The following is a 12,208-nucleotide window of genomic DNA, read 5'->3' as shown; positions in this document are numbered from 1 at the left end:
TACATCATATGAAAATATTGCAGCAGGCATTGCAAATGTGGAAAATTAAGAATAGGACCTCAGCTGTCAAGCTGCAAGTACAAGAAAGGCGCGACAAACTTGCGGTTGACCGAATGATCACATATATTCTTCAATGCATGTGCAAAGCGGCAACAGGTGCCATTTGCAAGCACTTGGCCACAGAGCACACTATCTTAATACTTTTTTAAAACTCAGTCTGAATAATGACATTATAAATATAATCTAAGAATTTTCCTTGCAATCTAGGGATGTTTTGAGGATCAATCTAGCGATAAAATGCCTCCATGGGTTGGTCGTGCTCAAAGCAGGTGTTCTGTGGCTGAAAACGCTCGTGTCACCCGGGACAGCAGAGACGGCCGCGTGCTATATGATCTATGATAGGATCTATGACAATATTCGGGGTTGTTCTGTACTGTTTGAAGCCAGGACGGGAGTATTGCGAACCAAGACTTATCGGGCCAAACACAAAGGGGTATGTCAGAAATGTGGCAGCTTGGGCTAGTTGGTATGGCATAAGTCATCAGATGAGGCGGGCTAGCAAACGAAAAACGATCCTTTATTGACAACGTTACGGCCGGGGACCAGCCTTCGTCAGGGCATACATTGTGGCATCCATGTGAATGCCATGATGTATGCCCTGACGAAGTCGTCATGATCTTAAATCAGAGGCGGAGAGAGAGAGAGGAAAAAAGAAGAAAAAATAGAGAAAAAGAGAATATAAGGTGGACTCCCCCGGGCACCCCCTATTCACTCTTCCTCCCCCTCCCTCTCTCTCCCTTTTCACCTTTAGGATGTCTGCGGTCTGTGTATCCTTCCTTTCACTAACACATTGTTCCCGACCAGACGGCACCGCCTGGCTAAGGCCGATGAGTGTGGGGCAAAAAGAGCTTTTGTAAGAAGTTTAAGCCTTTAACTACTCATGGGCCTCGTCGACATCTCGTCGTTGAAAGAGGGGCGCCGCGTATTGCCGCACAGGCTGGCAAGCGGGCGCAGTGTGAATTCTTGCCGGCTTCTGGATTACGCGTGCAGTAGCTAGGGGCCTCCCAATTGCGGACAGGGTTGCTATTGGGCATGTCATGCTTGGTACAATTGATTGGCTAGTAAGGTAAAAACAGGACAGAAACATACGACAGCTGTACCTAGGAAGAGTAGTTGCACTTGGAAATATTTTGAGTTGTCGATTGCCTTTGCAGCTGCAGTGCCGTGAACTCGGATATTATTTTCATTATTGCTGTTATTGTTTTCTTATGCTTTAATTCCTGCAAGTGTACCCGGATTCTCATTTATTCCTCGATCGAGGGGGTTAAATCGGTGGATAAGGTATGACTCTCGTTGTTCACGTTCTCGGTTTGATTTAAATCCCGTCTCTAAGAGGTTTACTGATAGTTTGTCGACTGGATGGTCGGGAAGATTGAGATGTTTTGATAGAGGTAGACTTGGGGCTGATTTCGCATGGGCTCTGTGATTATTGAAGCGAATCCTAAATGGTGTTTCTGTTTGTCCGATGTACTGCATACTGCACACGTTGCATTCGAGTAGGTATACCACGTTAGAGGAAACGCATGTTAGGCTTCCTCATATGTTAATCGACAACTTGGATTGTGTGCTGGTTGCTTTGTGTGTTTCTCGCATCACTTAACAATACAAGACATCCTGACTTCAAACAATATATATATATATATATATATATATATATATATATATATATATATATATATATATATATATATATATATATATCTTCATGCGAATATTTGAAACCCGCTATATATTAAAATAGACGCCGGTACCTCAAAGGCAAGAAATCAATGAAAATCAAATGATTGTTTGCCATGATTCTGACAGAGCCGCACACTTAGTCTCAATATAAGCAAGCATTATGCGTATTGGACTTTTCAACCGATAAATATATCTAAGACAATGATCAAGCCGCGAGGAATCCTCATTGCCTGCTCATTGACATTTTCAGATTAATAATTAGTGCGGCAGAGTGAATTTTGGCAGTATCACCAATTCTTGCCAGTAACGCGCGAACAAAAAACAATTAAGCCAACAAACAAAAAACTGATTCATCATTGCACCTTCGAAGACATGAAAGCGGAGTCGCCTACGCGGTTTGGCTTGAAGCGAGAGGTATCGCCTCAAATGATGACGTGTGGTGGATATATCTACTCGCAACTGAGCTCGTCGAGACGACACGAACAGAGGCCGCAGGCATACTTGAATATAAACTTCCGCGCGTGAAGTGGTTCCCGCGCACTCCTCCTCTCTCATCCCCATCGTGCGCTCCTTTCTCTCCCCAATAAATGATTACATGTAAGCTAGATTAAACTTTTTATACGCCTGATTTATTATGTTTTGAAATTCCCCCATCAGCCTTAATTGAGTTGTAGAGAACAAAATAACACACACTTGCCTAATCCGCCACATTGGCGACACCAACCGATATGCCTTTCTGTTGCACGTCTGCGGTGTGCTTCAGCTGAGACAACCCTTTGTAACCGACCCCCAACAACTGTTATCTGCTTATCGCTGGAAGCGCAGGAGTGTGTGTTATATCTTGCTTTTGTGAAACCTGTTACGGGCTGCTAAGGATCTGTGCATACCCTGCGAAGCTCTGCGCGACTTCTAACTGAGCACTTTTGTAATATATGTAGACGGTCGCAGTGACAACCAGCGCATCGCTGCCCTACATTGGTCGTGAAGATAAACGCAGCGCAAACTGACGACGTCGAATATCCGGAAAACCGCAGCATCGGCTGGTACACTGCCAGCCGTCATGCCAAAAAAGGTGGGTGGCTAAAATTAGCGGAAAACGTCTGAACGCCCCGAACTAACGTTGGCACATCGGGCGCTCGCGGCAGGTAGAGTCGTGGAGTTCTACCAAGGTTATGTTTGTGTCGAATTTTGTTTTGACTCGCAGTTTTGACACCCATGAGTTTTCTCGGCTGCGACAACAACAGCTTCGCTATGAGGGGACTGCACCAGATCCTGGACGAAGTGAAGCCTGAACTGAAACCTCTGCCCGGCGTCGCTCTGCTGGCTAAGTCTCACGGCATCAAAGTACCGCCGAATGATCGCTATTCATACGGGATTGACTGCGATGAAGTCTACCCGGGCATATTCGTCGGTGACGAGTGAGTGCGTCTTACGTGGTACAGCTGTCAGCACCTTTAACATGAACACTTCGCTGCATGGCCAGGGCTAGGTTGATTGATGCCAGCCTCGAAGTGCTGGGCGCTTTTGCCGAGATAATACCTCTGTGGGCATGGATAGTATGTCGGCATCTATGGTTAGCATCTTGGCAACAGAACCCAAACGTACGTGGTGTCAGCGTCAATCAAACTGCTGCAGGACACGCGGTGGAGCGTTCGTGTTAAAGGTGCTGACAGCTAGCTGTACCTCCTTGTGTTGACCTGCCGCTGGGCTAACAGAGTTTACGTCGAATTGCTGCAATCTTTATTCGCAGCTTGTCGTTCGCATTGTTGTTGTTTGTATATCAGAACATTGCTTTCAGAAGCGAAAATGAGCGCTCCTCGTTTTCGCCAGTGCACCCTTGTTTCAGGAAGCCTTTCTTTGATGCAGACACGTTACTTTTCTAGCTTTCCCTGTTTTTTCTTTCTTTCTAGCGTGTGTTGAGATCTATTTTTAGTTAACAGCACTGATCAGCTGTATTTTTAGGAGTGTGGAGTAGCCAACTGCTTGTAACTTCATGGGAATGCAGTTAAAACAGTTGATTGATATGAAAATGTGCACATATTTAATTGGTACCATAATGCGACAGTCTTTAACCAACTGTGTCTTGAATATTCCCATCGGGCACCGGTTTTCTGTCTCTAGAAGATTTAGCTTTGCCGTGTGTTTGCAGAATGTGGACTGTGTGCAAGAACTCGATATTGTGAACATCAGATACAGAAAACAACTACTTCATGCCTATAATCGTACTTGAAAAGTGCCAATGAAGCCACCTGAACAGATATGCCCGACGTGTAACATCGTGAAACCAATGAAACAAGAGAACCAGCTACATGACGACATAAGAACATCAAGATCAAACACCTGGCACTTTACTTTGCATCTTTTATGAGCACTGTACGCCATAAGCACGCGTAGGATTTCCAATTATGGGGGTGCAAAGCTTCATTGCAGTGCCCCCTTTCACCCCATTGGTCGAAATAGCTGATTGAGTGAGTTGGTGACTCATGATTGCTTGAAATGTGAGTGTGTAGGGTAGACAAGGACTAATTCTGTCTTAGTTCTTGTCCATGTTACATGCTTGTATTTCAAGCACCCATTGGTTGAATCCAAAGGACAACATGCCTCACAACACATTAAAAAAAAAGAAAAAAACAAATGAGCAGTGGTGTGCTTTTTAGAATGGCCTGCCTTTGGTCTCTGGCTCTCATGAAGTAAAGATGGGAAGTTAACTGTTCTTGAAATGCTACATCAGTGGTCTTCGGCCGCCATTATTGTCAACAACCTGTGTGGTCATAACTGAGTAAATGAATGGAGCAGGCTTTGCCCCCCTCCCTCCTAGATCCACTCCCTGTCTTTCTTGCGTGCACCCCTATGCTGTACATATTATGATTTATTTATTTATTTATTTATATATTTATCAAATACCCACAGCACCTTCATAGGCATCACAGTGGGAGGGGGGACAATAAGGCACATAATACAAAGCAGAAGTTACATGAGATAACACGGAAACATGAAACATGATCTTATCAATTTTAGTACATCACAACATCGTTATGCTTATTGAATAACATCATGTAGTGCCTGGACAAATGCACCTCTTAGACTTAAGCTAGGAAATGTGTGCTGGTAACCGATTCCAGGCTTTGATGGTATTGGGGAAAAAGGACTTGCTCTACATGGGCTCTACATGGTAGTTTTGCATGATATTTCTTTTACTTTTCAGTCGTGGTCCACTCTCTTAGACACAGTCAATGAATATTACTTGCAGCTCTTGTTGTTGTAGCTTTGTGGTTACGGTGTTCTGCTACTCAGCTTGACGTTGCAGGATTGATCTAGCCCCAGTGGCCTCATTTAAAAGGAAATGCAAAAACTATAGTAAGCTTCGATTTCATCACAGTTGGTCAAAATTAATCCAGTTGTTTACTTTGGTGTGCACCATAATCATATTGTGGTCTTGGCATGTGAAACCCAAGAATAAAGTTTTCGAAGGAGGCTGCTTTCCAGTTCAGTAGTAAGTATTCATGGCAGCCTTTCTAGCTGTATTAGTTGGCACTTGAAACAGATGTAATTCGTTTTAGCTGACCAAAAATGTACATTTGCATCATATTGTACATGTGTTGCAATATTTGTGCAAATATTTTGTGAATAGTCCTGCATTGCTGTGGCTAGCAAGGAACTGTGTGCTCATGAGAAACAGAGAAACAAAAGAGGGGATAACTAATGCTTCCGAGAGTTCTACATGATTCCAAGCAATTTAGCTGCTTATTACTGCTGCTTGTGACCAACCTTTTATGTTTATGGAATGTGCCTTTGAATACTTAACTGCATTAGTCTCTTTGGAAAAAACAGTCTGTACATTGTCCTACTTGGCGACCACTGTATAGATAATGTGTATATAATTGTTACTGTGTGCTATCATTGTTTTTGCTCTCGTATGCAGAGGTGCTGCACGCAACAAGCACTACCTGCGTGGTCTAGGTGTGACCCATGTTCTCAACACCGCGGAGGGTTCCCAGTTTGGTCAGGTGGACACAAGCCAGGCATTTTATAACAGCCATGGCATTTCTTACTTGGGCCTACGTCTTGTTGACATGCCACGGGAAGACATCGCAGCACACTTCGACAAATGCGCCAACTTTATTGACGACTGCCTTGAGAACAATGGTAACTTGCCTCCTTTTGAATCAGTTCTCTAACTCTTTTATAGTATTGCAGGGCCTGTAAGTCAATAAGAGCCAAAGTGATATTTCACTTCACTTTTTTTTTTAAAACTCCCAGTTTACTCTAGTCAGTTAGCACTCATAAGTTCATCATGCTGTTATGGCGAAGTCAGCTTGAATAATACTAGGCTAGGCAAAGAGGAAGTATGGTAGGGTTTGCTGGCACGTGCTCTCTTGAACAGATCTGTATGGAAGGCATGCTGGAGCTTGGTAGTATCTTGAAGTAGTACCTTGGTAGTACATTTCTATTGATGGTTGAGGGCATTGAACATTTATTCAGTGTTCAGCAAGGTGCACCAAGATTCACACTATTCTGCACCTCAGATATTTCTTTGTGTGTTATGTTGTGAAAAGTTCAAGTACTCTTTAAATGGTCACCCACAATTCCTTTTTTTACTTCATTGTGTTTGTCCTTGGGCGAGCGTTCCTTGCTTCAGATCAAAATAATGCGAAATGTTGGAGTGAAGATAATGTGCACTTTATCCTTCTGCTTGCTTGTGGTAGTTCTGTATATGTGTTCCATTTTCGTTTGCCTGCAAATATGTTTTGCCTTTAATCAGCAACATATTTTTTTAATGTCATGTTCTGCATGACCGTACCTTAGTGAAGAGCAGAAAGCAGTGGTGAGAGGTTACTTTTGATGTATTTGTGTGTTTGACAAGTGCATTGAAGCTAGTCTGAAAGAAGGAGCGTTTTAACAAGCATGCTTTGTTAGAATGTTTCACATGTAGTGTGGACATAACTAGTGTGGGAAAGCAGTGCTTGTGTTTGGTGAAACAGAAGTACTGCAAAATGCTTTGGTAAAAGCCTCGCTGGATGAGTGCTTAACAAGGGGGAAGAATAAGCAAGACAACTGTGGTGTTTGCTCATTCCTTCCACCTGTCCTTATTTTTGTGTTTTCATGCAGTTTTAAGCTCGCTCAAAAGTGTAAACACTGTAGCTTAGGTGCTACTTCATTATACAGAACTTGAGGCTTGGTTTGATAGTTCTTTATTTTCTTTCGTCATTCAACAGGGAAAGTACTGGTAAACTGCCGCATGGGAATGTCACGGTCTGCAACCATAGCCATCGCCTACTTGATGATCAAGAAAGGAATGACTGTTGATGATGGTTTGCGCACTCTACGCATGAACCGGGCAGTACGGCCCAATAATGGTTTTCTCTTGCAACTTGTCCAGCTGGATGTAAAATTGCGCAGCTAAATTAGGCTCTTCAGCATTTTATTGGCATTGCCTCTGTGTTTGATGCTCAGCAGGAAAAATCATCCAGCCTCAGTTCTGGGAGGAATGCTGTGCTGGTTTATATATCAACCAGCTCTCCAACATGTTCGTATGTCCTTTTTGACTGATGTGTGGAATCTTAGACAGCCGAACATGAAGATGGCAGGTTCAGGGGTTGCCCTTTCTCTAAGAAACAGCAGTGGCATAGAAGCTTGAAGGCCTTCCTCGATTCATTATGTGCTGGTGTAAAAAAAAATGCATGATGGATGTTTTCGACTTTTTTTTTATTAGCTTATTGCATTAAAATTCTATTGCTATGAAGCAATTATAAGCAAGGCGTGCTTTCACCGGCTTGGGCAAGATTTGACAGCACTGACTCTTGTTTCTGCATATCTACAAGTTTGCTGAATTATTATGTCAGTGTTTCATGTATAGGCACTTCTTGCAGCATGTTTATTTGTCAGTGTGGTGAAGTGAAATTAATAAAACATATTATTATAATTACAAGGATTATTGTATTTGTGTTAATATCATTTTTTCAGTATAAAAGTCACTATATAAGTTGGCCTCATGTGCCAAGTAATCATTGTTTTATGGCATCTTGAAGATGATGCAGTAATGTGTGACTAGAATCTTTTCTTCTTTAGTGAAATAGAACAGGGCCTTATCGGTACGTAAGCAGACTCACTGTGCAGACAATCTATACTGGCAGCATGCTTGCTTTGACACTGTGCCTGCATTACACGGTACTTGCATCTGGTGCCCAAAAACTTCGTTTCGTTTCTACAAATGAAGAAGACCCAAGTCATCTTTTCGCAGTTATTGGGATTCTTGTGGAACCTGCAAGCTTTTCAATATTTCAAATTGAAAGTGCAGTTGAGCTTCTTGATGTTATAACTTGCTGACTACACCAAGCCTTTCAAAGACATCGTATATGACAGAAGCTGGCTTTATGTACCAGGTAATCTAAACTTGAACACTTTTTGCAAGGAGTCGTTAGCTAGGCTCTTCTTTGTTAAGTGCTTTGTTCTTGTTCTTCAATTTTCGTTGTGACATTTTAGTGAAGAGGTGGAATCACAGATGCACGTCTTACCACAAGACTTCAATTCCACTGTGTTTACGTCAACATTGTTGACTTTTAGCAATCTCTTTACATTTTACAAAATTTTGGCCTTCAGCTTCTGTCCTATGTTTGGTGTCGTATATTAAAAAATGTTTCTTCTAGTCAAGGAAGTTCAGGATTTAACTGTGAATTTCACTGTGCTTTGATCTCATTGTTAGGGTGAAAATTAATTCACTGCAAAATATTATTTGCATGCTGTACATGCATACACAAATTAAATATAATTAAAATGGTGATTTCGAATGATTCATTCACTGAATTCTGTGGCACCTGTCTTTCAGGTATGCAGTTTGGCCTTCTGGGGTGTCTGCATGATGGGATGGAATGCGATGTGTATGTCATGCATGAAATGTTTATGAATATACGAAAACACTGCATATTTTACACTGATGCTGATATATTATTGCTGTCTTCTGGTGAAGTCTGCACAGAATTGGAAAGCTTTTACGTTTAAGATGTTTTGGTAGTTAAGATATAATACAAACTGTAACAATAGGAGAAAAAGTTAGCTTATTTACATACAGATTAATTTCTATATTTGGTGAGCCGATTTGCACTCATTAATTTTTTTTCTTAGCTTGACCCAGTACACATGAAGTGCAGAAGCAAACTTCACAATGTCTGAGCCTCGTTGGCTAGCTGCCTTGTGGGTCAATTTCTGTGGTAGACCCACTCTGTTGCACAGATCTTGCGCCTTTTGAAATGTGCATGTTTGAAGGTTTTTATGCTCTGGTCTCAGATATAGATGCTCACTTTCCACAGTATGTACAAGCAAGTGTAGTGGGTACTTTATTTTGATAAAGGAAGTAAGCGTGGCCTACAACTTTCAAAACATACAGTTATTTGCACTGAACATAAAGTGATGCCTTCTGCTTCAAGAGTTCAAACACTACTCTGTATTCTGAACTATCACGTGAAATAGCTTGATGAAGACAATGAAGTGGGGTGTGAGTGATAAAAGGGAGAGTATTGCAGTGCGTGAAAAAAAAAATATTGATGCACATATGTCCCCATAAATTTTTCAATAGATGCAAGAGCAATCTTCCTTCTGTCCTTCACATAGTTGTCAATGCTTTATGTCTGCGCACTCATCACAATATTCTTGCTATCATAGTCAAGTTGTGCCACTTATATCAGTACTGTAGTCGCCTATATGCAATATACAACTGTGTCTGGGTAAATCCGTATCTAGTTAGGCTGCAATACATCAAACTGCAAACAAGAAAAACTTCGTTTTTCTTCCAGGAATTATTGTGCAGTGATTTACTGTGATTGTTCTAGCTTTAGTACAGAGTGCTGTTTTTATGGTAAGTTGTGTGCATATACATCTGTGACATAGAAATTTATAAAAAAAAAAAAAAAAAACATGTGCACCCTAATACAGCATCTCTTGTTTTTATTAGCAACCCACATAATGAATATATATTGCTTATTGAAATGTTGAAGTTACTTATTGGGAATGTTAAATATTTTTTTCAGACCTATGCTGGGTGTTTTTCATGTTTATTATTTGTGATAGTTTGTTACATTGTGCTTATATTTGCTTATGCATAAGCAATATAGGTGGTCTCTGAGTGAGGATGCTTTTTGAAATTGCACGGTTGCTGTAAAGAATGGCAGCCACAATGGAAACTACTTTGCCGTAGTTGCCATATCGATATCTGGCAAAATCTTAGAAGCATTTTTGGTCTGCTGCGTTGTGTTTTTAATACAACAAATTAGGTGGGCAGCTCTGTCCCGCAAGTCTAGTTTGTCTGCTGTCGGCCATTTGTTTTGACATATTGTTCTGTATGAAATGTTTTTATAGGTTGTTAAGGAAAGTGATTGATGGCTTGTGTTCAATATTGCATGAATGGAAGAAAATGACGGTGCAGTTTTCATTAATCAAAACTGTTCACTTTTGTGTATAAGGACATAAGTACATTTATTACATTGCCACTTTTTTCATTTGCCTCTCTTTATGCATTTTAATCAAACTGCTCTTTTACTTTTTTCTGTTCAGCACTTACAGGTTGTACCTTAAAAAATGTTATGCTTTTATGAAGTGCTAAAAGATTTTATATGCATTTTAGAAATGTTACTCCTTTCTGTAAGATTAAATGCACATTGGCAACAAGTGGTGGTCTTGCAAGCTCCGAAGCATTATTGCCATTTTCCTATTTTCTTGCACTTGTGTCAGAACCTGTTATTTTTGCTTTACTGTCTTTTCGTAAATAAGAGTATGATTTCTTTGGGTTTTTTTTTTTTTTTTACTGAATGCATTGGTCCACAACATATTGCTTGCTGATGTTGCATTGTTATCTACGTGATGGCAACACAAGAAGATAGTACATCTCTGCTTGAGTAACAGATTCAGGGAAATGTTTTTCTCTCAGGATTTCGGCGTCATGTACAAGTCTAATTGACTAGCCCCCGTTTAATTCTGCACTGACAGAAAACACCTGTCCAGCCAGTGTAATCGTACGAGAATGTACAATGTGATGTTACTAATTGTTGCTGTTGAGCAACCATGAAAATACCATATGGGCTTTTTAGGTGGTTGCAAGCTTGTTCATATTATGTTGTAATGTATATGCCGTTTGTTCACTTTTAACTTTTCTTGTGTGTCAGTTGAGTGCAATAATTGGAAACTTGTGATTCTAGGTATCTGTGCCTGGCAGGCTGCTACATGTCTATACATTGTAATGGTGTATGCACGCATACATACTTAGAATTGTCTCTTGCATTCAATTCAAACTGGTGCACTGACCATCATTTGTGTAAAGTGTATTTAAAAGGCAAGTTCTATTTTAAAGTATTGGTATAACAATGGGAATTGGAGGCTGTCAAGTAAATTTACTGCTCAGTGATCGATCAAATGCACCATCTAAGACAACGAGCAATGAGGTTGTCTGGATACAACTTATATAGCATTCTTATTTTCAAGGCCGGTACACTACCAACCACTTCCAAGCTTCCTTTCTGCAGGAAGCTGTATCACTGCACCTGGAATTCGTCGCACACAGCGCCTCTTATGTGATCTGGCATCTCAAAAACGCAAGCCTCACCGTAACGACTGCTTTATGAACTGGCAATGATGGAAAGTAGGTCGTGGCACATAGATTTTTCAGAGTCCTGCTAACTGGAGGAAAACGTGAAATAGAAAAAGTGCCTCAGAAGGGTTGGATGACCATTTTCTCCTTACATTAAATTGGGCAGGCTAGAAAAAAAAACATGATAAAAATTTTTAATACTCACCTGTAAGTGTAATACTTTAGAGCCTACTTTCTTTATAAATCCATAAATTAAGACTGGTTCGTATTGAGTACAGTTACAGTGGTACTTCACGAACGAGATGGTCTGTATCAGGGCATCAGGGTTGTTGGTGACTGGGCTCATGTGAAGCTTCAGGTCTTGATAATCAAGACTGCTGCTTGTGCAGATACATACTTGTGAACAAGACGTACAAATGTTTGATGAGACACTGAAATGTGGATGGTCTATAGCCATCCAGCAGTTCATGTAGCCCCCTCTAGTCTGTGGTATATTTCTCTGAAAGTGGCCCTGGCATTGAGCACAGCTGTGTTGTAAAAAGACCATCCTTTATGTTGACTAACAGCTGCTGGTGTCATGATTCTGGTGAATTAATGCCGACTGAAAGTAGTGATATAACCTTTACAGTGACTATTTTTATTGCAGCTCGAGATGTGCGTGGGATGCAGATGAGTTGCACAGAGTTAGTCTAGTCCATGTAGACAAAGCATACTCTAGGTTTCGTACAAAAGCAGTTTTTTTCTACAGTTTGTGCAAAGATAGCTATTGCACATTTTTGCCCATTACTCTAAACAACGCTTGGAAAGCCAGTTAAGCATTTCCATTTTGCAAAGTACAAATGCGTGCTGATTTCATAGTTTTGCATTAAACAGATATAACAAAGTACGCAA

At 40.9% G+C, this 12,208-nt stretch overlaps 1 protein-coding gene across 1 annotated transcript; it reads left to right on the top strand.

Annotated features, from left to right (window-relative positions):
* The first annotated feature begins 2,573 nt into the window (after positions 1-2,573).
* LOC119177254 (dual specificity protein phosphatase 3) lies at positions 2,574-7,669 on the top strand. Its single transcript, XM_037428685.2, has 4 exons — positions 2,574-2,812; positions 2,945-3,158; positions 5,663-5,886; positions 6,957-7,669. The coding sequence occupies exons 2-4, from the start codon at positions 2,956-2,958 to the stop codon at positions 7,142-7,144; spliced, it is 615 nt and encodes a 204-aa protein (XP_037284582.1). The 5' UTR covers positions 2,574-2,812; positions 2,945-2,955; the 3' UTR covers positions 7,145-7,669.
* Positions 7,670-12,208: the final 4,539 nt, after the last annotated feature.

This window comes from Rhipicephalus microplus, chromosome X (genome assembly GCF_043290135.1).
Source record: "Rhipicephalus microplus isolate Deutch F79 chromosome X, USDA_Rmic, whole genome shotgun sequence".
Lineage (NCBI taxonomy): Eukaryota > Metazoa > Arthropoda > Arachnida > Ixodida > Ixodidae > Rhipicephalus > Rhipicephalus microplus.
The sequence above is the reverse complement of the archived record's forward strand: the minus strand, read 5'-3'. Positions and strand labels throughout refer to the sequence as shown.